Below are 25,687 nucleotides of genomic sequence, written 5' to 3' on the forward strand. Positions count from 1 at the left end.
CACACACAAATATTATTTTTTAAGATTTATTTTTCATTACATGTATGAGTGTGTGTAGCTATATGCATGTGTGTAGGTATGTGCACATGAGTACGGGTGCCTGCAAAGCCAAAAGCACTGGATGCCCTAGAGCTGGAGTTACAGGAGGTTGTAAGCCACCTAGTGTGAATGCTACAAGAGTATGCACTCTTAACACTGAGCCGTCTTTCCAGCCCCACATGAAAATTTTAATATAATAAAAAATCTAAAACATAAGACTTTAAACATTAAGAAAGTATAAAAGAATTACTTAGGCTATGTCTTTGGTTCTAGATCTATATGTGTGTGATATATGATATATGCATATATATCATACCATATATCATGTAACACACACTTTTTTTCTAATTTTGGGAGATAAAAACACTCTTAACACTATTTCACTCATGGATGTTTATAAGAACAGTAAATTGCAATCCCCAAAGCAATTTGGCCTTACTAGGAGAAAGCAATAGCATATGTGTTTAAAGAACAAGAAAGGAGAATATTTTGGTACCAGCATTCTATAAAAAGGGGTAGAAAGAAGACCAGGGACAGGAGATGGCCCAGCAGTTAAGAGCACTGGTTGCTCTTGCAGAGGACCCCCAGTTCAATTCCTAGCACCTGCATGGTAGCACACAACCATCTATAACTCAAGTTCTAGGGAATCTGATACCATCTTCTGGCCCTATTTGGGTACTAGGGATGAATGTGGTACACACACATACATGCAGACAAAATAATTATACACATAAAAATAAATGTTAAAAGACTTCAATTTTTTCTATACTATAACCACAATGATTTTTGATAATATATCAGAACCTAGAAATTTCTTGTTCAAAGAAGGGTTGTATTTGGAAAATGGGTGATAAGGAGATCCGTAGGCTGAGAAAATATTCAAGGGTTGGAGTCTTAGGGTTTCTACTGCTGTGAAGAGACACCATGACTACAGAAACTCTTATGAAGGAAAACATTTATTCAGGGTGGCTTGCTGACAGTTTCAGAGGTTCAGTCCACTATCATCATGGCAGGGAGCATGGCAGCCCGCAGGCAGATGTGGTACGGCTATATCATAATCAGAAGGCAACAGGAAGTGCCTGTGACACTGAGAAAACCTTAAGGAAGAGAGACCTCAAAGGACACACATGGATCTAATCCATATGGGAAGGAGAAAAGGACAAGATCTCATGAGTAAATTGGGAGCACGGGGACCATGGAAGAGGGTAGAAGGGGAGGGGAGAAAAAGAGAGGGGAGCAGAAAAAATATAACTCAATAAAAACAATTAAAAAAAGAGAGAGAGACCTCAAAGCCTGCCTCCACCATGACATATTTCCTTTCATCAAGGTCACTGTTCTGCCCAGATCACGGAGTTCTCCTAAAACCAACTAGTGACCGAGTCCTGTATGTAAAAGCCAAGAGCCTTTATTCTTACAAGTTTGCAAACTCAGTCTCTCCGTGTGTCCAGCGTATTGGGGTGATCAGAGAGCCCCAAGCTCAGAGTTGGGTTTTAATAGTAGCAAAAGTGGGGGTGAGGGATTTCTAAAGTTCAGGACCCTTGATTGGCTGACATTTGTCTAGGGGTGTCCTGGTGAAAAGCAAAGGGTGTGTGCTGGCAGGTGGTCCTATCTACAACGGTTGTAATGTTGGGAATTTTTCTTTTGGATGTCTATTCCTGGATGGTGCCTGGGTGGTCTCAGTTTGTGGTCTTTATGGGAACCAGGTATCACCTCAGGGTAAACTACTGAGACTCAGCCTCTATTGACTTTGTCATGACTGGGTCCTACAGCCACACCTACTTCAACAAGGCCACACCTCCTAATGGAGCCATTCCCTACGAGTTTATGGGGGCCAATTACATTCAAACTACCACAGTTAGGAAAATAAACACGCCTTGTTTTTACTACCAGGACTTTCCACTATGACAGGTATAGCACTGCCTGTTCCTGCCTGACAGTTTTTCTGTTCTGTAGGAAAACCAAGTGTAAGTTGCTCATGGGGTATGTAACAAATTTGGGTTTAAACTTGTAACAAAAGGCTTATAATTAAAACTCGTACCTATAGGTTACTATAAGCCTTTTGCTTTCAGTTTTAAGCCAAATTTTGTTACAGATTTTACATATTCTTTAATCACACCCAATGAATTTACAAATTGTTCCTGAGATAAAGACTGTTTATACAATAGTCTTAAAAGATTTCTTGAGTGCAAAGCCCAGAGAAATCATAAAGATAAAAGATTTAAGAGTGGAAAGTTATAGAAACAAGAGATTAAGAGACTTTGGGATCATTTGCTTGTGTGGTTGTTGTAGAATAATATTTTTATACACTGTAAAGATGTGTCTTTGCCAAGGTGCCTGCGGATTGGTTTAATAATGAGCTGAGTGGGAACAGCTAGACAAGAAGAGGTTAGGCCGGACTTCTGGGCAGAGAGAGGAGAAGAGGAGCAACATTAAGGCACAGAAGAGACTCCAGAGGACTGGGAGAAGAAACAGGAGGTACAAGATAAAAGAGAAATAAAAAGCCAAAGGAAAAAAACATAGATTAATATAAATGGGTTAATCTCATTTATAAGAACTAGTGGGACAAGCCTAAGATATAGTCTGAGCTTTCACAATTAATAATAAGTCCTTTTTTTTTTTTGTGAGCTGAGGGCTCAAAGAAAATTCTCCTATGTGTGGTGGCAGAAGTTGTTACAATTTGTGAGAATTTGGAACTCAGTCGCCATCTTTGGCTATGGAGCTATACTGAGGCCGGGTGATTTTCAGTAAGACAGCAAGACTTTTAAGAAAATCTCTGAGTTGGAGAAGAGAATTGAGTCCAAGGAGAAAAGGACAAAGGGGCAAGGAATGGGTCACCATCCCAGGAACACACAGGCAGCTCCTAGGGGAGGTGAGGAAGTTCCAGGAAGGAGCTGAGGAGCCATGAGGGAGCAGAGGGATAAGTGTCTGTTAACAAGAATTTCAATCCAAGGTGTCCCCAAGCAGACTGAGAGACATGTCAGAGGAGAGACGTCCCTTTCCACATGATGGGACCCCAGCAGGGTGACAGGAAGCTTCCTGGCACACCAGTGTGGGATTCTATAGGGAAGAGCCTATACAGGAAGGGCAGCCCAAAGTCCTGGGCTGGAGAGTGGGACGTGCCAGTCATACCCTGAAACAGGTAGGGACTGAGGGATGTTGGGAGAACCTGGCAGATGGGTCCAGCCTTCCAATGTTAAATAGGCACCTCAGCTGTTTGTCTGGGTCTGAAACTTAGCAGGAACATGTTTTCTAAGGGCTGGTGAGGTGACCGAGCAGATAAGGACACTTGTCTTCAAGTCTGACAACCTGAGTCTAATCCCCTGGACTCACATGATAGGAGAGACCCAATTCCTGGAGGTGTCTTCTGACCTCTACAAACGCACTCACAACCATCCACTCTCGCACATGTAGTAAGTAAATAAATGTAAAAATCTTTAAAGTTTTGTGACAACTGGATACAGATAGAAGACGCTGCTTGTGGACCTGCGTTTTGCATGGAGGGGACAGTAAATGTTAATACCTGCCCCTGTCTTGGGGTTTTACTTTAATTAACAACACTATTTCTTTTTTTTTTAAATAAATATTCTATCCAAATTTTTACTTAAAAAAATGATTGGGGCTGAGCAGTGGTAGTGGACACCTTTAATCCCAGCAGTTGGGAGGCAGACAGGCAGATCTCAGTGGGTTCAAGGCCAGCCTGGTCTATAGAGTGAGTCCCGAGACAGCCAGGACTGTTACACAGAGAAACCCTGTCTCTAAAAACAAAACAAACAAAAATATCAGTCCTTAGAACTAGAGAGATGGCTTAGTGATTAAGAGCACTGGCTACTCTTCCAGAAGACCCAGGTTTGCTACCCAGCACCTACATGGCAGCTCACAATTACCTATAAGTCCAGTTCCAGGGGATCCAACACTCTTCTAGCCTCCCTGGGCACCATACATACATGTGGTCCACAGGCATACATGAAAACAAAACACTCATACACAAAAAAATAAAATATTCAGTCCTGTAACTAACAAAGCTGTCAACATCAGGGTCTATTCTATGGAACTTAAAGCAGTTGATCCATCAACTGAACATCCCATAATTTCTGAGATCCTTGAGGGGAACTGTGGTGGTCTGAATAGGAATGCCCCCCCATAGGCTCATGTGTTTGAATGCTTAGTCATTCAGGAGTGGCACTACTTGGGAGGGATTAGGAGGTGTGGCCTTGTTGGGCTAGGTGTGGCCTTGTTGGAGGAAGTGTGTCACTGGGGGTAGGCTCTGAGCTTTCAAAAGTCCAAGCCAAGCCCAGTGTCTCTCTCTCCCTGCTGCCTGCAGATCTGGATGTAGAACTCTCAGCTACTTCTCCAGCACCAAGCATGCCTGTATGCCACCATGCTTCCTGCCATGACAATGGACTAAACCTCTGAACTAAAAGCAAGGCCCAGCTAAATGCTTTCCTTTGTAAGAATTGCCCTGGTCACAGTGTCTTTTCATAGCAATAGAGAGAAGAGCTAGTTAAGGAGTGACCAGTAATGCTCCCCCAACTGCCCGTGGATTCTTCACCTCTTCTTTGACGGTGCCAAACTCGGGATCCAGTGCTTTGAAGTGATACCGGTGAGTCCCTTCTCGATCAATAGCTGCTTTAAAATCCTTCAGTGTCACCTCCCCCAACCTGTAACAAAAGAAGAGTGTATCAAAATAGCCTGCTAATCAATAGGCTGGAAAGGCAATGTGTTAGCTTTTAATCCAGGCCCCTGCCAAAGTCAACAGGCAGGGAGAGCATTGCTTTAATACTAGGTCACGACTCCTGATAACCAATGTCACTAAAATAGCAGAGGTTGGGCAACCACTAAGAACGACTGTGGCATCATACCTCAGGTGATCAGACAGCTTGAATTCATTGTTTTTGCTTTTTTTTTAATTTGAAAATAAGGTATTTAAAATAAAATATGTAGAATAACCATATGTAATACACTTAAGTTTTCTGGGTTTCTACCATAAAATAATAGTCCAGTTTTCTTAGGATGATAAAGTTAAATTCATCAGGTAGGGTTTGTTTGTTTGTTTTTGTTTTGACGGGGTCTTACTCTTTGCCCAAACTTGCCTTGAATTTGCTATGCCACCTAAGGTGACTTCAAATTAACAGCCCTGTTTTAGGCCTCCCAGGTTCTAAGATTACATGTATGTGCCACCCAGCTTAAGGATCAGCAGTTCCTCTGGATTGAGAAAGCTTGCTTCTGCCCAGTCCAGTCCATATGAGCAGACTCTGAGAGAAGAACCTCAGCCTCTCTCAGCCATTAGTTCTTGGGTTTACTGCCTTACGCATTGCAAGACAAGCACACTACCACTGAGGTATATCCCCAGGCCCCTTGCGGTGTATTTATTTCACTGGGAGAAAGTATACTGTACTGAGGTTCTTGAACATTTTCCACATAAATTCTTGCAGGCAGGAGTTGCCATCATCATTAGCACACAGTAATAAACACTGACAAGTAAATGCCCAAGAGGCCATGGTAGAAGTCATGGCTACCAGAAGGAGCTGTTTTGAATACTTAAAAGAAACAGTTTTCACAACGTTGGAGCATATTTGTATAGCTATCGGGACAAGAAGCACAATTTCTGTTCCCGTGGGGCCAGGTGTGGTGGCCCTTGGGAGGCAGAAGCAGGTGGATCTCTGTGAGTTCAAGACAAGGTCTTGTTCAGGTCAGCCAGAGCTACAAAGTGAGACCATGTCTCAACAAGTTAAACAAAACAACATATGAGAGGGCTGGAGAGATGGGTCAGTGGTTAAGAACACTGCCTGCTCATCTAAAGGTCCTGAGTTCAATTCCCAGCAACCACATGGTGGCTCACAACCATCTGTAATGAGATCTGGTGCCCTCTTCTGGCCTGCAGGCATACATGCAGGCAGAACACTGTATAAAAAATAAATAAATAAATCAAAACAACATATGATTATTAATTCCTGTGCCTATCAGTAGATCCTGTTTGTCCTTAATAATGCCAGTGGTTTCCGGGTGCGGTGTGCACATCTTTAATCCCAGTACTTGGGAGGCAGAGGCAGGAGGATCTCTGTCATCTGGGTGCCAGCCTGGTCTACACAGAGAGTTCTAGGCCAGCCAAGGCTACATAGTAAAGCTTTGTCTCAAAAAACAAAAAACACCCAAAACCTAGCAAATTAGAACTAGAATCTCTAATGGCCTGGGCTTTTCTTTCTGCAAAAGCTGCTCATTTGGCAGTAATGGATTCCCTTTCTTTCTCTTTCTCTCTCTCTCTCTTCCTTCCTTCCTTCCTTCCTTCCTTCCTTCCTTCCTTCCTTCCTTCCTTCCTCCCTTCCTTCCTTCCTTCCTTCCTCCCTCCCTCCCTCCCTCCCTCCCTCCCTCCCTCCCTCCCTTCCTTCCTTCCTTCCTTCCTTCCCTCTCTCCCTTCCTTTTTCCCTCCCTCCCTTCCTCCCTCCCTTTCTCCTTCCTTTCTTGTCTTTACAGTGAAGTAATGACTTGAGCATCTCACCTCTTTGGTATATTGACCATGAAGGGCGTGAGTGACCGGTCAGTGAAATAGAGCACTTTAGTGCAGGTGCTGCTGACGGCTGGAGAACTCTGGGAGTGAGGCAATGCTGTAATCAGAGACTCTGGTTAGAACATTCAATTTGATCCAAACTATTCCTCCTTTCATCTTTGATCCAAACTATTCTTCCTTTCGTCTACTTAAAATGCCTCAGGAAGCTGAAGCTGCCGGAGGCCACAGCTTCTCCATCAGCCTTGCCCAGCACCATGTCCGCAGAGCATGGCTTATGATCACCACGAGGACAAGAGGTGCCTTGGGCATGGACATCGTCATGGGGACCTCATTTCCATCCATTCCAGGGATATCTGGCAGAGGAATACCCGTTCTGGCAGCACTGTTGCTAAAGATCAAGAGGTCAGACTCGGATCTGGCCAGATTCCAGGAGATGCAGAGTAGACACCCAGCAGGAGTGCAAACTGCCTACATTCAGGTTTTGGAACAAGAATATTCATGCGATTTGTGGGGGGAAAAAAACAATGGAAGAAAACTCAGAGGCAAGTACTTCAGCCTATCAAGTACAAGACCTTCTGCAAGGGCTGGTCCTGTACTGTGCTTTTTTTTTTTTTTTTTTAGACAGGGACTGTCTGGCCTAGAATACAAGTTGTAGACCAAACTGGCCTTGAACTCACAGAGATCTACCTGCCTGCCTCTGCCTTCTGAGTGCTGAGATTAGAAATGCAGGCCACCACACCTAGCCTCCTGTGCGATTTTTAAAAATTGTATTACATTTATTTTAGTGTAGGGCGACTTTTAAAAGTCAGTTCTCTCCTTCCACAGCAGGGGACCAAGGATTCCGGTCCGGTGGTCAGACGTGGCAGTAAGTGCTTTCACCCACGGAGGGTGAAAGTTGCCAACCCCTAAAAATATGTCTTTGGGGGGGAAAAACTAAAATATTCTACTACATGATATAGATGATCCTGGTAACATCCATCCAGGGACCAAACAGTACTAAATATGGTGCAAACAACCAGAACAAACAAATCAAACACACGGATCGTTTCACTCCGCTTCTGCAGCTTGTTCGTTGTCAGCCTGCACCTAAAACGCGACTGAGAGTCAAGGGCTGTCAGAGAGGAAGGAAGTGTGTGTGGGGGGGGGGGGGGGGGGGGGGGGGGTTTCTAGGAAAAAATATGCATACCAAATCCCCAACACCTTCATAAAAAAGGAATTTGGGGCTTTGCTATTTTTTTTTAAATATTTATTTATTTATTTATTTATTTATTTATTTATTGTGTATACAATATTCTGTCTGTGTATATGTCTGCAGGCCAGAAGAGGGCACCAGACCTCATTCCAGATGGTTGTGAGCCACCATGTGGTTGCTGGGAATTGAACTCAGGACCTTTGGAAGAGCAGGCAATGCTCTTAGCCACTGAGCCATCTCTCCAGCCCCGGCTTTGCTATTTTTATTATTACTTTGCCAAATAGACTTTGTTATTAAGTTTCTCTATTTATATGAAGATATAGGTAGATTTTGAATTTGAATTTACAAAAACCTTAAAATCCAATAAAGCACCAGGAAATATGTGTTAAAAAATAAGGCTGTAGAGGTGGCTTAGGGGTTAAGGACACCTGCTGCTCTTTCAAAGGACCCAGGTTGGGTTCCCAAATCCACAGGGCCACTCATTTCTGTTCTTATTCTTGTTCCAGGGATTCTGATGCCCTCTTCTGGTCTCTAGAGGCACTGCACCTATATGGTAAGCATACATGCAGTCATAAATATAGAGCTGGGCATGGTGGTATATCTTTAACCCCAGCACTTGGGAGGCTGACAGGCAGGGCTCTGTGAGTTCAAGACAGCCAGGGCTACATAGTGAGTTCCTGTCTCAAACAACAACAAAAATGGCACTAGAAGATTAAAGACCCATTAAAACAGAACAAAAGTGAGTCTTCATCCATGCCTCATAGTGTATAGAAAAAAATAACTCTAAATGAATTATAAGCCTAAACTTAAAGGCTAAATATTGCTGGGCTCGGTAGCACATACATTTAATCCAAGCACTGGGCAGGCAGAGGCAGATGCTCTCTCTAAGTTTGAGACCTAATCTATACAGCAAGTTCTAGGCCAGCCAGGGCTACATAGTGAAACCCTGTCTTAAAACAGACAGACAAAAACTTAATGTCATCCTCCCCATTTTAGCATGTTAAACTGCTTTCTTAAGTGCCGTGGAGACGGCTCAGAGAAGCTGCCCCTGTAGAGTGCACCAGTCATGTCTTATAATCCTTCTAGTACCTTCCTTCGCTTCTAGATCCCTAGCATGTCCCAGTACCAAAGCAGAGGGTGGCAAATGATTCAATTCCTAAACTTTGCTATAAAGATCCATTTAGAGCCTTCTAACCTCAGCGACCCCTCTGAGCTCTGCGCAGATGTTTCCCCTGGAAAGTCTACAGATGTAAGGACTGCCCTCTGTTCTTCTGGTTGCTGCTGCATCTCCCCTATATTCCAGCTCTCCCTGGTGGGAGTCGCTGGCAGTAAAAGGATTTGATCAGGGGTTGGAGAGGTGGCTCAGCAGTTAAGAGTACTTACTGTCTTACAGAGGACATGGGTTTGGTTCCCACAACCCACGTGGCAACTAACAAATTCCTGTAACTCCAGTTCCAGGGATCCAATGCCCTATTCTGACTTCCATGAACAAAAGCACACACATGGTATACAGACATTATGTAAGCAAAACACCTGCACACATTAAAGAACAAAAGACCTGGCCAAATGTTATGTGTCTGTTTTTCTCTTGCAGGCAGGATCTCGTGCAGAGAGGATAAGTAGGACTTCCAGGGAGAGAATCTGAGGCATGGGAGATTCTTCAGCCAGATGCAGAAGAAGTGGATGTGTGATAATGAGGAGAGGTAACGAGAGCCACATGGCAGAATGCAGATTAATATAAATGGGTTAATTTGTTTTAAGAGCTAGTTGGGAACAAGCCTAAGATAAGGCCAAGCTTTCATACTTAATAAGAAATCTTCGTGTCATTACACAGGAGTTGGTGGTCCAAAGGGAGACTGCTACACTTGGCATCCAATATGGAGACACAAATATCCAAGCATAGGGCCAGAGAAAGCTGAGAAAAGTTCAGACATGGAGCCTGATGTAGCTTCCAGGCCTGATGCTGATGCTGGCCTACAGAGGAGCATCTCCTTTGGGAGGCCCTGCTGAGCAGCCCAGCACTGCTCTCAGTGGCAGACTAGGGAGAAAAGCCTGCAGGCCCAGCAACATTCCAGGACAGGCAGGCATGGCTCCTGGCCAGTGTCCACAGGCATGAAGCTCGGCCCTCACAGAAGGGCAAGCAGTGGCTGCAACCCAGAATTAGTGGGGGTAGCCTGCTGGATGTACCCTAGCTGGATTGAGCCAGACACCAGCAGAGAAGGCTGCAGGTATGCAGAAAGCCGGGTCCAGACATAAAACCTCTGAATAGGTACAGTATACTTAAAAATGTATTTAGCTAATGAAAGAAAAGAAAGTGAATATAGACAGTCATAGAAAAATATAGCTTAAAATAATAAAATAAAGTCTTTAAAGGGAAAATAAAATAATATAAAAAGAACAAATTATGTTAGGATGGGAAATACCATAACACAGAAAAATTGGACCTTATACAGTTCTTTATTAACTTTAAATTGTAATTGATAATAAGCTAAAACAACAGCTACTAAAAGATATCAGATTATAGAAAAAACTGCTGAATTAAACCAGCCTATATATTTTAAGGATATCTTAACTTCAGAATGGAAGTCAGAAAATGTGTTGTGTTGGGGGAGCGATTATGCCTTTGTTTCTACAGGAAGTGAAAAGCTATGGATTTCCTCAAAAATAATAAAGATTTGACCAGGGGAGACCTCCTGCAGACATGAAGGAAGAAACCAAGAAAGACAACAAGACAGCTGACATATATTCTGATCCCTCTGCATGAGAACAGCTCTGAGTTGGATAAGATGATAAATTTTGTTGGCTACAGAGTCCTCATGACAGTTTGGTTATACAGTTCAAACAAACTTACACAGTTGGAACATACCTTTTACCTGATCAAACATAGAATAGAAAACCATCTTTAGTTGATGTGTGCACACTACATATTCCATATTTGTATTGATGAAGATATATATGGTACCTTTAAAAGTTCGTATGTTTTCAGAACAAAAGGACCAGACACCAATGAAGACAAGACAGATGGCCCAGGAGATCCAGCCTCTCAGAATGCCTCTATTGCCATTTCCTCAAAACTCTGCATCCGGGACAACTTCAAAGCAGTTAGCTAAGATGACCCAGCCTCACAGACTACTCAAGCCAGGACTTCAGTTAAGCCCTGCACTTTCCCGTCACACAGAGAATAGAAGACAAATAATACAGTTGCTCTCCCAAGACTTGACCATTATCCTAATTTTCTTAGGGTCCCCTAAAGATGCCACTGCTCCTAAACAACAGGAAACAATTTTAAGAACATAATGCCCACATTCCTGAGAGGTGAATGGGTGGTTTTTGGTCTTTGGTGGTTTATGGATGTTTGTCGTTGTTTAAGGTATTGGTTGCAAGTTGTTACTGGTCATGGTCAGGGAGGAAACTAAGCAAAGAAGGTTAAAAGATTTCTTTCTTTCCTTTCTTCTTTCTATCTTCCTTTCTTTGTTTCTTGTATTTCTCTCTCTCTCTCTCTCTCTCTCTCTCTCTCTCTCTCTCTTTATCCTATTCTTTCTTTCTTTCCTATCTACTGTAGGGGGAAAGAGGGTGGGGAATGAAAAGTAAGAAAGGAGGGAATATAGGAATAATAGCATAATGTCAGGATGGCCGAGTGGTCTAAGATGCTGAGTTCAGGAATAATAGGGTAGATTATTGAATCTACTTTTAAATTAAAAAGAAACTACTAGTCTCAAATACTTTAGATTGGTATGGATTTTTGTATATTGATACTGAGTTAAAGTTATTTTTGTTACAATATACTGCATATATGTTTCTACTCTTGTTTAAGGTACTATACCTATGCAACACTCATTTTTAAAATGTAATATAAGATTCAAATCTTTGAAAACTATTATTACAAATTGTTTAGGATAATTAAGATAACCAAACTTGTAGTAAGGTTTTAGATATAAACAGAAATAAGCTTTAGGGCTGGAGAGATGGCTCAGAGGTTAAGAGCACTGACTGCTCTTCCAGAGGTCCTGAGTTCAATTCCCAGCAATCACATGGTGGCTCGCAACCATCTGTAATGAGATCTGGTGCCCTCTTCTGGTCCCCAGCATATATGTAGGGAAACCGCTGTATACATAATAAATAAATCTTTTAAAAAAAAAAGAAATAAGCTTTATTTAGCTTTATGTATATATTTTCAAGGTTAGATGGAGATATATTTTAGACAGATATAAACACTTCAGAGGTCTACAGAATATGGCATTTAAGATGTTTTAATAACATCAGGCTTTTATGAGAGCAAGATACATCTCCTCCTCACAGCACCAATCCACTTCAAAGAAGATGATAGACACCAAAGAATCTCCATATGGAGTTTGTCTTAAATGTGGCAAAACCAGCCACTGGTGAAGAAACTGCCCTTGCCTTGACTGTTGACAGTATGTTGTCCACATTGGACAAGCAGGACACAAAGGAAGTTAGCTGCCAAATTTTGCCAAGACAAGGTAGGCCATCCTTCAAAATCCCTGCTTCACAGAAAAGTCAGTCAGATATTCTGGGCCTGTAATCTGAAGATGGATGCTCAAGGTTACAGAGGAACCTCGGATGGCTGTCCAGGCAGCCAGCAGTCTTTGCCACTTCTATAGTTTTGGAAGTTGCTTGCTCTGCACTCCCTGTTTACTGTTTTCTCTCTCTCAGGTCTCTGATGCTGTTGAAGACTGGACAGTTACAGTCTTACAGTTTTCGTTGTTAACAAATTCAGAAAAGAAACTCACAAAAGAGATGTAAAGTTTATAAAGGTTGGGAGACATAAAAGCTTAAGATGTTTATCTAAGAAAAATATTTGAAGGTCTAAAAAGATATTCTTGTTGCTAATACAACATAGAAAGTGATTTAGGTATAAAACTCATCAAGATAGGGCAGATAATAGAGTACTTTCGAATGTAATTCTTAGCAGACAATTGTTCGTACTGTATATAGTTTACGGATGGTAGAAAAAGAGCCTTTTATTCAGTGGTGAGACGCTGAGATGAACTTTTTTGTACACTGTTTGAAGATGTATGTCTGTCCTTCCTGACCTGCCTAAAGCACCTTCTGATTGGTTTAATAAAGAGGAACATGGCATATCTAGGCAAAAGATGACAGGAGGGATTTCCAGGGAGAGCTAGGAACTCTGGGAAAGGATCTGAGGTACAACAGGAGATTTGCTAGTCAGATGCAGAGGAAGTCAGGCTTTGGGAGAATGTAGATTAATATAAATGGGTTAAGTTTTTTGTTAGTGTTGGGTTTTCAAGACAGGATTTCTCTGTGTAGTTCTGGAGCCTGTCCTGGAACTTGCTCGGCAGGCCAGACTGACCTCAAACTCACAGAGATCTGCCTCCCAAGTGTTGGCATTAAAGGTATGCGCCACCACTGCCTGGCTTGGATCAATTTAAGTTTTAAGAGGCTAGTTGAGAACAAGCTTAACTGGGGCCAAGTTTTCACGATGAATAAAAAGCCCCTGTGTCATTATTTGGGAGCTGGAAGTCCAGAGAAAGACCTGCTATAGCCACATTACTAAAATCCCTCATTGGCACATTTTCATCACAACACTGAACACATTAGTTCCTGGTCTCATGGGCCCAAAATCCTTGTCACACTTGGGTTTGGCTCTGATATGATTCTTAGCAGTGACTTTTTTTTTTCTTGCTTGCTTTTGGGAATCTCTCTCTCTCTCTTTTATTATTTATCTTTATTCTATATGTATTGGTGTTTTGCCTGCATGCATGTCTGTGTGAGGATATCAGATCTCCTGGAACTGGAGTTACAGACAGCTGTGAGCTGCCATGTGGGTGATGGGAATTAAACTCAGGTCCTCTGGAAGAACAGCCAGTGTTCTTAACCACTGAGCCATTTCTCCAGCCTGGGAATGTCTCTTAATTAAAGAAAAAAAATTGTACTTTTGTGTGTGTGCGGGGGGGGGGGGGTATGGGAGCATGATACACACAAATGCTGAGGTCAGAGGAGAACTTGAAGAAGCCAGTTCTCTCCTTCTACAATGTAGGCTTCATTGTTTTGTTTTTGTTTGTTTGCTTTTTCTACACAGGGTTTCTTTGTGTAGCCCTGGCTGTCCTAGAACTTGCTTTGTAGACTAGGCTGGCCTTGAATGCAAACATCTGCCTTTCTCTGCCTCCCAAGTGCTGGGATTAAAGGGGTATGCCACAGCTGCCCTGTTGGTCCTCACAATTTTTTTTTTTTTTTTTTTTGGTTTTTCGAGATAGGGTTTCTCTGTGGTTTTTGGAGCCTGTCCTGGAACTAGCTCTTGTAGACCAGGCTGGTCTCGAACTCACAGAGATCCGCCTGCCTCTGCCTCCCGAGTGCTGGGATTAAAGGCGTGTGCCACCACCGCCCGGCCGGTCCTCACAATTTTTAAATGAACATTAGATACCCTATGTTAAGGTAGTAGATAATCCCAGTACTCAGAAGGTCAAAGGAATAAGATCATGAGTTTGGCCACAGTGTGACTCTATAGATATCTATCTATATAGATAGAGAGAAGGAAAAGGGAGGGGGAGAGAGAAAAGGAGAAAGAGACAGAGGGGGGAGAGAGAGTCGGGGAGAGTAAAAACATCCCTGGAAATGGGATACTGTGTCCTCTGTGAGCACAGGAGTGGTGGCAGCTAAAGGAACCTAGACAGCATCTTAGCTCAGGCTGGGACTTTGTTACTAAAGTATCTCAGAACACACCCATTTTCATGTTCTTCCAGATTTCCATTAAGGGGAAGAGATGGCTTCCTGGAGGCTTATACCTGATAGCGTAGGTGAGGGAGACTCCTGTGACTCTGTCCCTCAGCCTGCTTCCACCCCTAGAACAGGCACCTTCTAAAGATCTGTGCCTACAAGTGTCCTATTCTGCTTCATGATGGAGGACTGTGTACTTTCCCCTCCCCGTGGCTGGAATAGACCTCTGCCTGGTGCTGAGGCAGGGTGTGTGTGTGTGTGGGGGGGGGGAGTCTGCTCTCTCCAGGTATCTTTTCTCCACAACGGACAACGGTCCATATAGGGCCTTGTGTTTTTGCGGTGGAAGCACTTCTGTCCTCTGGGCCTGCACCAACTGGGGAGGTTTTCTTTTGACTCTGTCCCCACAAACAAACGTTTTCATGCACAGAATAGAAGTCCATGGAAAAGGGTCTGCATGTTATAAACTCTTATGTCATCGGCACCTGGGGTTCTCTGCTTAGCCTTTAACAATGCGGGGAAATCTCAGCAACATTCCTTTTATCTGTGGCCCAGTGGCCTATCATCCTTCCTGGCTACACCACACACAAGCTGGTGCTAGCATCCTTTTGCTTTCTGGAGCAACCTGTGTTTGCGGCTTCTAGGCTGGCTAATTTCCCTATGACCTCATCTCTCAGATGGGTTCAAAATTTGTGACTTTTTAGGCTAGCCAACTTTCTCTTTCTATTAATGCAGAAGGCTCTAGGAAGCTTTCTATACTCCCGGCAGAACTCAAAATTATACCTTTTTTTTTTTTTTTTGGTTTTTCAAGGCAATTATACTATTTTAAGGAGTTCACATTTTCAGAATTAAGACAGAATTCATATGAGGTGCCACTCAGTGGCAGTACATCCACAAGGCTACAAACATTCACCACCATCTAACCCCAGATATGGTCACCATCCCTGACAGAAACCTGACCTGAACAGGTAGCACTGGGATACATGTGTGCCCACATATACACGCGCACAGTACAAATAAATGAATGTAACAAAACATTTCTTCTTTAGTAAAAAGCAGTTATTTACCATCTCCCCTTCCTTCTTGATTTTGGCATGCGTCTAACCCAACCTTCTTTCTCTCTTATAATTTGCTTGTTTCAGGACATTTCATATAAATGTACAAATGTAATATATGTCCTTTTGTTTTTTTTTAATATTTTTCCATTTTGTGTGTGTGTGTGTATGTGCATGCGCACGCTCCTGTGCATGTGTAAGCTAGAGGTCATGACAGATGTCTTCCTCAATCACTTTCTGCCTTACTTTTTGAGACAGGGTCTCCCCCTGAACCTGGAGCTCACAGACTGGGGGAGACTAGTTGGCCAGAAAGCGCCAGTGACCGATCACCTGTCTCACCTCCTCAGCACACGATTATAGGAGTGTGTTACCATTCCCAGCTTCTTACGTGGGTGCTGGGGATTTGCACTCAGGTTCTCGCAGTTGTGGGGCGGGCATGTTAGCAAGTGAACTGTCCTTTTGGGTCTGACATCTTATAGTTATCATAATGTGCTTTCAGAGCTCATTCGTGTTCTAACATGGATCAGTGCTTTATTCCTTCCTACAGCCGAATACGATCACTTCACAGCTAACAGGCATTTGTTTTCAATCCTTTGGGGTCTATACCTATGCTTCCTGGGATAATTCTGTGCTTAGCTTTTTGGGAAACTGTTTCCTCAGTGGCTGTAACCACAAAGCAACACAGACAAGTTTCATTTTCCCCATGTCTTTTGTTAGCACTTGTTACTTTACATTTTTTAGCCTTATATGATTTTGATGTTATATCTAGAAATTCATTGCCATGTGAAATGTATTTTTTTTCCTTCTTTAGACATACATATGGTAATCTGTCGAGGTCCCATGTTGTAGGATATCCGCTTGACCCAGGTCAAATGACTATACATATATGGGTTTATAACCCATATATGAACTCTAAATTTTATTCCACTAACTTTGCTGTGTTACTTTTAAAATCTGAAATAAGGAGCCGGAGAGATAGCTCAGCACTTAAAAGCATATACAAGTTCTGTTCCCAGAACCCAGGCGGCTCACAACACTCTGTAATCCAAGCTTCAGAGGATCCAAAGCCCTCTTCTGGCCTCTGCAGGCACCCACATATATGTAGTATACACACACACATGCACACACATGTACACAAATAAATAAAATCAATCTTAAAAAACACGGACATGCTTGTTGTTTCTCCCCATGAGTCAAGGACAGGAGAGGAATTTGGCTGAGAAAATTTGGAAAAGGAAAAGGGCACAGTCAGAGTGGATGGAAGGAGTCTGGACCTGCTACCACTGCCTCAGGTATCGTGGCACCAATAGTTTGCCGGTGATTTTCAGGTGAAGTCTCATGTAATGCTCAAAACTTTCAAGACTGTCTCCACTTGATAACAAAGAACCTCAGACCAAGTGCCATTGATTAGCATTCTTGTCTACAGCCATACACTGTGCACTGGCAGCCCCAGACTGCACTGCAGATATGTCTGATTTTATAGTCTCTCTGTTTTTCCTCTCTGTTGGTTTGCATTCAGTTTGAGGAATGAATTTCAAGAGCCTTTGAACTTATGAAGAGGAACATCTCATTGCCATTCAAATCCATACCCTTGCTGCTCAGAAAAGCGCAGGGATTAGACAACAACTGCAATAGTAATCCACATACAAGAACGCTTGAAGCCACATGGAATGGAAAAGATCCCTAACGAGACTGTGAGACAGTCTAGGTCTGGGATGAGGCCTCAAATGGCATCGCAGAGCATCAGTGGCCAAGGGCTAGGAAGAGAGGGAGTCAAAGGGGGGGGATTCAGAATTCACATTCAGAGAATAGAAGGAGAGCTAATGGCTCTAGTCCAGCAGACTGCGATGAGAAGCAGCAGCAGGCCTGCCTGGCTCCTCCGAGCTGCAGTCTTTCTTTGGTGGTAATATAGGGGTGCTCAAGGCGCCTGCAACAGGACATCACTGCTCAGCACTGGAACTGATGGTGGAGACTGTTTCCATCAGACCGCTCGAGAATATTAAATGCTTTTGAAAAGACAATGGAAGGCAAGGCTTGAGATGCAGCCACTTGACTCCACAATGAGATCATCGCTGCAACCCAACAGTGAGGATAAATGGAATAACTGAGCAGAGCGAGAATGGGCTAGACTGGGTGGTGAAGGAAAGACAGCCAGAGAGATGGCTCAGCAGGCCAGGGAGCTTGCCGCATAGCTGAGTTTGGATGCTGGAACCCACAGAGTAGAAGAGAAGTGATTTCTGCAAGCTTACCTCAAGCCTCTACATGTGGACTGTGGCACATGGGCACACAAACACATACACTCAACAAATAAATGTTAAACATTTTTAAAAAGAAATGAAAGAGAATAAGTATAGACTTGTTCAGAAGTCTGGCGTAGGAGATTAAAAGAAGTCTGTAGTTAAAGGCCTTAAATAATGACCTGGACTCTCAAAAGTTTTAAGACAATCCCCAAAGAAATTGGACTCCCTGCCCCTAGAAAAAGCAGACTTTTGTTTGTGTGTGGGTCTGTGTGTGGGTGTGTGTGCACAGTATTTTAAACTACAGTGATCTAGATTTATGGTTTTTGTTTTATGGTTTACTCAGCATGAATGTTTTGAAATTTGCACTTTCCAGATATTTCAGCCCATGTCAGCAGCATTCTCCATATGGCTGGTGGTAACAACATCATGAGTCCTCATATTCCTAGAGACAATATGACTCTTGTTTGCTCAGGAAAAAATCATAAAAGTGAAGCACTGCACAAAAACATCTACCCAGAAACTGGGAGTATGAAAATAACAAAATTTCTGATTAGCACAGAAACAGACACATTGATCAATGGAATCAAATTAAAGACCCAGACATAAATCCACGTGCCTGTGAATACCTGATTTTTGATAAAGAAGTCAGAAATACACACTAAAAAAGAGAAACAGCATCTTCAACAAATGGTGCAAGTCAAACTGGAGGCCTGCATGTAGACAAATCCAAACAGAGCCACACTTCTCACCCTTCACAAAACTCAACTCCAAATGGATAGAGCACCTCGACATAAAACAAAGTACACTGACCCTGAGAGAAGAGAAAGTGGGGAGTAGCCGTGAACACGTTGCCACAAAAGACACTTCCTGAACAGAACGCCAGTAACACAGCACTAAGACTGACAAGTAATAAGCAGGACCTCATGAAACTGAAAAGCTTCTGTGTGGCCAAGGACACCATCACTTGGACAAAACAGCAGGCTACAGAATGGAAGAAGATTTTCGCCAACTACATATCTGATAGAGCCCTAATTTCCAAAATATATAAAGAACACGAAAAACTAGGTATCAAGAAAACAACCCAATTAAAAATGGGATACAAATCTGTGACCAGGTGGTAGTGTTGCAGGCCTTTAATCCCAACATTCAGGAAGCAGAGGTAGGCTAATCTCTGTGAATTTGAGGCCAGCCTGGTCTACAGAGTGAGTTACAAGACACCTAGGACTGTAAAACAGAGAAACCCTGTCTTGCGGTTGGGGGAAGAGGGGATACAAATCTAAGCAGAGAATTCTCATGAGGAAACTCAAATGGCTCAGTGTTGCAGAATATTTGATTGCACTGTGATGCCTTGAACCAGGGGACATAACCAGCAACTAGGATTAACCATAGAGAAGCCAAGAATGGATAGAAAGGACACACAGGAAGGAGTAGGGAGGGACTTAGAGGTTTCATGGTCTTGTCTATCTGGGACTTGTGGAGACAGAGATGCTTGCTGGGTCTCTGGTGAAAAAAAAGGGAATGTCAGTTGGTCACTCCCCTTCCACTTTGATCTTTCAGGTTTTCATCCCAATATCTGACTCCTGAGTCTTTATTAGTAATAGAACAACTCAGATAAAAACAACAGCTGAGAAACACTGTAAATAAATGTTCAATATCCTTAACCATCAGGAAAATACAAATCAAAACTACCTTGAGATTTCATCTTACACCCACCAGAATGGCTAAGATCAATAAAACAAGTAACAGCTCATGCTGGTAAGGAGTGGGAGTACGGGGAACACTCATGCATTGCTAGTGGGGAATGCAAACTTGAACAGACACTATGGAAATCAGTGTGGCAGTTCCTCAGGAAGATGGGAATAGATCTACCTTAAGATCCAGCTATACCAGCATTTACCTAAAGGATGCTTCATCCTACCACAGAGACACTTGCTCAACAAGGTCCATTGCTTCTCTACTCATAATAGCCAGAAATTGGAATCAACCACAGTGCTCCTCAAAAGACGAATGGATTTTAAAATATGATATATTTATTTATTTATACAGTATCCTGCCTGCAGGCTAGAAGAGGACATCAGATCTCATTATAGGTGGTTGTAAATCACCATGTGGTTGCTGGGAATTGAACTCAGGACCTCTGGAAGAGCAGTCAGTGCTCTTAACCACTGAGCCATCTCTCCAGCCCCCAATATGATACATTTATACAATGTAGTATTACTCAGCCATTAAAAAGAATGAAATAATGAAATCCATAGGTAAACAGATGAATGATGTAGGATTCCCCTCTGTATGCTGTGACTATATTTTATTACCAGTGGTTAATAAAGAAGCTGCTTTGACTTATGACCACAGAATATTGCCAGGCTGGAAGAGCTAGAGAATAGATAGAGTCAAAGAGATACCATGTAGCTGCTGAAGGAGGCAGATGCCATGTGGCTGCCCAAGAACAAGAGGTAACAAACCACAAGCCTCGTGGTAAAATACAAAATAATAGAAATTTAATTTAAGATATAATAGCTAACTAGAAATAGGCCTGAGCTGTTGGCCAAATAGTGTTATAATTAATATAGTTTCTGTGTGCTTATTTGGGTCTGGGTGATCAAGAAACAAATGTTCAGTCTCTGTTTACAGATGGATCTAGAAAATATCATCCTGAGTGAGATATCCCAGGCCCAGAAAGACAAATATGGTGTGTATTCACTTATATTGCTGTACTGGATGGTTTTGTGTGTCAACTTGACACAAGATAGAGTCACCAGAGGAAAGTCTCAGCTGAGGAAATGCCTCCCTAAGATCTAGCTGTAAGACATTTTCTCATTTCGTGATCAGTGTGATCACCCAGGCCATGGTGGATGATGCCATCTCTGGGATGGTGGTCCTGACTTCTTAGAAAGCAGCAGACTGAGTAAACCATGGGAAGCAAGCCAGTAAGCAGCTCCGCTCCAGGGTCTCTGCATCAGCTCCTGCCTCCAGGAGATTGCCCTGTTTGAGTACATGTCCTGACTTCTTTCATTGATGAACAGAAATGCTAAAGTGTAAGCCTAATAAACCCTTTCCTCCCCAGCTTGCCTTTTGATCATAGAGTTTTACTGCAGCACAGAAACCAAAGTAAGACATGGGCATAAGTCAAACATGGTGTGTATTCACTTATATGGATGGACGTGGGAAGCTGGGACAGAAGGATCAAGTGAGGAAGAGGGGAGTGGAGGATAAGGAAGGGAATATGGAAAAAGACAGCTAAAAATAGAGGCATTTGAAAATAGTCTGAAAATAAAATATGAAGAAACTTTGTAAAATATTCACATTTATGAATGCAATTTAAAGGAAATTATCAAATAATGGGGGTCTCCCCATTATTTCTCTACTGGACATCTCTTGTTGTCAAATGAAACTTCTAATACCAGGATTGGGTTACATCTAACTGAGTTGTTGGCCAAAGGAGTCCCATGAGAAACCCCCAAACAACCCAGGTTGTTGCCAAGCCTATAGATTGCTCTCCACAGACTGACAGCAAGGCCTCACTGCTGAAGACACACCTGCACTGAATGTGGAGACAAGCTGGTGCCTTCAGCCCTATGTACTAGTTAGTATCTGTGGTCCAGAAAGATGACTTGCATGCTACCAAAAGAGAACCCAAAAAAAATGAGATGGGGGGGAGAAGAGGAGGAGGAGAAGGAATGGAATAGGAAGAAGAAGAGGAGAGAAGGAGGAGGGGAACCAAATTTCTAGTCTAATATTCCAGACATCTTTTCTTTGTGATAACGAGTACTTACTTGAATTAGGGGGCCAGGATGCCCGGTATTCACTGCTTGCTTGAGTTCTGAGTGACCTGCCCCGAACCTGGAAAGTCATAACGATGTCAAGAGTTATTTATTATCAGCAGAAGGATTTACCCAAAAATTTAAGACAGGAAACAAAAATCTTGTCCTCTACCACAACATACGAAATGTGACATATTTATCTTAGCAGCATGTGCAGCTACAAAAGGCTCTCTAGTTTCCAGTGCTCTCCCCGTGTGTTTTCTCACCCGGAGTCAGCTCCTCTTGGAGTGAGGGGAGGAGAATAAGCAGCAGGGATCCTGGGGACTCGGGAACCACAATTCCTTACACAGCTACACCGCTGCTGAGCACCAAGTTACCACACATTCCTTCCCTGGATTGTCATACCCCGTCCACAGTCAGTTCCTTTGCGATGGAAGCCCCAATGAAGCCCATTTGGAGCCCTCGGCAGGGTCTTGTTTTATCATCATCATCATCATCATCATCATCATCATCATCATCATCATCATCTTGATGCTGCCTTCACTTAAGGATGGACCCATTAGACCAGGCTGCCCCAGGGGATTGCCTAAACAAGACATCGCAGTATTACCTTCCTCTCTTGTTTCTTCTGTGTCTCCATGACATGCAGACGCTCCATGAGGCTGGAGATGCCCTGCTCCAAGCTGTCAATGGTGTGATGCTGAGGATCGTGGCCGCTGAAGCTGTTGCGCAGGCTGCGGAGAGCATCTCGGACGAGCTGGAGGTCACTGGTCTGTGGCTGAAATGACAGTGCTGGTGGCAGGGAGCCATGCCGTATTCCCATTCCCGTCCCAACCACTGCGCTGAAGAGGACTAACGGGAACGTTCCTAGGATGGGGCTTGAGTTCCGTAGAGGAAAATATGCCTCCTTCGATACTTACTGAGTGACTACTAATTAATACTAAAGATTTAAAAAAAAAAAAAGTATACAGTGTTCTTTCTACATATATGCCCGCAGGCCAGAAGAGGGCGCCAGATGGTTGTGAGCCACCATGAGGTTCCATTCTGGAAGAGCAGTCAGTGCTCTTAATCACCAAACCATCTCTCTCCAGCCCCCATTAACTCTTAATTTTAACAAATGATTTTTAATTTTGGATACTGGATGCCTTGCATCTGTATACACCATCAGGTGCAAGAATCAAAGGCTTAGCCTGCTGGTGATCGCCAGGGCGTCGCTCTCACTTCAGCTTCTTGTCTAGTCCTAGGCACCTACCCCTCTGTGGGTGACCGAAGCGGCACCCCTCCCTGCTACTGGAAGAACAAAGCCATTGCGCTGAGAGCTGTGACTGCTGTAATTTGTCACCTGGGAGAAGAAACGACAGCTGTTAACAAGATAGATAATTGCAAACCAAGACACCTTTTCTTTACATTCCGCTCTTTCCGGTCTAGCATGTAACTATTTACTGGTTTACTGCTTACATTAGAAGTTATGTGGAAGCTACGGATATGGTTCAGCGAGTAACAGTGTCTGCCACACAAGCCAGACGACCTGAGTTTGATCCTGATAACCCATGTAAAAAGCCAGGTGAAACAACGTACATAAACCTCACTTTTCTACAGTGAGGTGCGAGTTAGAGACAGGAGAATAACCCTGAAGCTCATGGGTCAGCCGGCCCAGTGTATGCAGCACAAGAGCGAGCCTGCTTCAACCAGGCCGAAGATGAGAACTGGTGTGTACACGCGTGTGCACGCATGCACACACACCAAATGAAAAGAACATTTTTAGGGTCATGAATGGAGATGTCGGGCTCCCTTTTCCCCACTGTATCGAGGCTGCAGTTGACACTCACTGGGCATTTCGAACGCAGAGCAAATGAACTGGACCTTGGCCTGGAAGCCCACAGCCACTCAGTACTCTTTATCAAGACTGCAAGAGTGTGTGTATGTTTTTTGGTGTTTTTGTTTTGTTTTTCAAGACAGGGTCTCTCTGTGTAGTCCTGGCTGTCCTGAAACTCCTGGCCTCGAGCACACAGAGATCATACTGCCTCTGTCTCCCGAGTGCTGGAATTAAAGGCGTGTGCCGCCACCACGTGGCCTAGGACACTTGTATCTTTTTTGTTGTTGTTGTTAATTATGTATTTATATGTATAAATATTTAAATAGCCAACACAGATATCAAACATGAAATTATGGTCAATAATTTTTGAAAATGCAATAAACATATTTCTGATTTAACCATTGTAGTCATAGTATTGATTAAAATAGAATTCTAGTTGAAACATGCCAAAGCATATAAAATTTAATGAGCCATTACTTAAACCTAGCTTTAGTTCACCTTTTCCCTAGTCCTAAATTCTTTTTTTATTTTTATTAAAAATTTCCACCTCCTCCCCTCCTCACATTTCCCTCCCCCTTCCCCCATTCCTCCTTCCCCTCCCTCTCCAGTCCAAAAAGCAGACAGGGTTCCCTGCCCTGTGGGAAGTCCAAGGTCCTCCCCCCTCCATATCTTAAACCCAACTCTGTGCTAGGTGGATTTCGTAAGACTGTATTCAGTTGCTTATGTAATTTAATAGTCTTCATTATAAGAGAGAGGGTCTCTGTTATTTTCATATTTCATTTCTAAATGTTAGACGCTAGGTACCACACTCCAGTCCCCTCGGTGCTGGAGAGTGAACCTGGTACCTTGCGCACACTAGACAAACGTTCCACCACTGAGCTGCACACCCAGGTCCTGGAACCTGCACTCAACACCTCACTATAAAGAATCCTAACAAACTTGGTCCGGTAACATGAGAAGGAAAACCCAAGTTCTGAGTTACCTCGTCTGCCTCTCTTTTCATGCAGTGAGCCAGAAGGACATCTTTATGTTCTAGCTCCCGTTCTAGATCCACCTGGAAAACAGAGCAAATCAGGAAAGTGTTTCCTTCAGGTCAAGGGGTCAGGCAGGCCAGTGGCTTCTGCGTCCTGACCTGCTGGTAGCTGGCATCCGAGAGTTTCCGGAGGGCTTCTTCCAACTTGGCCTGCTGCTGCTGAAGGAGGCGGTCCTTCTGCCCCAGCTCTTTCTACAAGGGAGATAAGCTCTCAGAGGTGTGCAAACACAAGGATATCAAGTGGTTCACACTCTGTACACCCTACCCCGTGAAAAGAAGAGCCTCAGGGACACGGGCTTCCTTCACACTATGTCTGGAAGGCTTTCCACACCATCACAGTCTTACACAGTGCCAGGATTCTTAGAAAGGCAAGAAGGAAGCAAACCTCTTGTAGGAGGGCCACTAAGGGCCATCCTCGCTACTGAGATAGAGGTGAGTTTGCCACCGACTCTTCCCACGTTCCTGTGCTATGCCCCTTTCCAGAGCTATAATGCTGTAGAGCTAATGGAAAGATTTCCTACCAGAGAGCAGAGAGAGAGTTGAATATGGAAGTGCCCTTTGAGCATCAGCTAACATGGGTCATTCACAAAAGGTCACCAGGAGGGCAGTTCTTACTTTGTATTCTCCTAAGAGCCGGTTCCTCTCGTCTAGCTTCCTCTGCAGATCCACCTGCACAGGTGAGAGAGAACTCAGTGGCAAGGAGGTATCATATACCAGCCCTCAGGGAAACCAGCCGCTTGGCAGCAAGAGTTAACGACAGTACAGTATAAAGCACAGAGAGGGCAGGCTGTGACAAAACACACACCAGCTCCCTGTGTCTTTAAGCAGACGGTAAAGACACAATTTGGCCTTAGTGTTCTCCAAGCTGAGGCCGAGTCAAGGACCATCTGAGGTGCTGTAGGCTTAGGTGCTGTGACCTAAGACCAGAAATGAGTCTTACGGGAATAAAAATAACTATAGACACGGCAGGTGGGCACCTGGGAATAAAATAAGGAGACTACAAGGGCGGCTGAGCAGCCTTCACGAAGCATCCCCTGTGACTGACGGGCGCTCTGAGGCCATTGTTCACACGTTCGACTCACGTTCTGGTTGTGTAGCTCATCCTTGTCCATATTTGCCCTCAGAAGCTCTTGCTTGAGCTGAAGAACAGATGTGTCCTGCTGAGTCAACCTCTGCTGCAAGGCATCCTGGGGAAACAAGGACACCCACCATTGCAGCCTCAATCCATCACCCGCCCAGTCAGTGCTTCTTACTGAGTTCCTCGCTGCACTGCGCATCGAGCACTAGTTCTGTCAAATTGGGGGATGAGAGGAATAGCAAGGACTTTGCCACAAGGACCTGGGTAGACACTGT

At 43.5% G+C, this 25,687-nt stretch overlaps 1 protein-coding gene across 5 annotated transcripts in view; it reads right to left on the bottom strand.

Moving 5' to 3' along the window:
* Positions 1-25,687, bottom strand: part of Dixdc1 (DIX domain containing 1) — an 86,601-nt gene that overhangs the window by 2,897 nt on the left and 58,017 nt on the right. For all 5 annotated transcript variants that reach the window (XM_050156309.1, XM_050156313.1, XM_050156310.1 and 2 more), the window contains 9 exons: positions 25,417-25,521; positions 24,950-25,003; positions 24,434-24,526; positions 24,284-24,355; positions 22,738-22,827; positions 22,096-22,263; positions 21,498-21,564; positions 6,536-6,641; positions 4,589-4,697 (listed from right to left, as the gene is read on the bottom strand). In XM_050156309.1, coding sequence (XP_050012266.1) covers positions 4,589-4,697; positions 6,536-6,641; positions 21,498-21,564; positions 22,096-22,263; positions 22,738-22,827; positions 24,284-24,355; positions 24,434-24,526; positions 24,950-25,003; positions 25,417-25,521 — 864 coding nt within the window. The remainder of the gene's footprint in view (positions 1-4,588; positions 4,698-6,535; positions 6,642-21,497; positions 21,565-22,095; positions 22,264-22,737; positions 22,828-24,283; positions 24,356-24,433; positions 24,527-24,949; positions 25,004-25,416; positions 25,522-25,687) is intronic.

The sequence above is a fragment of the Alexandromys fortis genome, unplaced genomic scaffold, assembly GCF_014885135.2.
Source record: "Alexandromys fortis isolate MF-2015 unplaced genomic scaffold, M_Fortis_MF-2015_v1.1 scaffold_89, whole genome shotgun sequence".
Taxonomy (NCBI): Eukaryota; Metazoa; Chordata; class Mammalia; order Rodentia; family Cricetidae; genus Alexandromys; species Alexandromys fortis.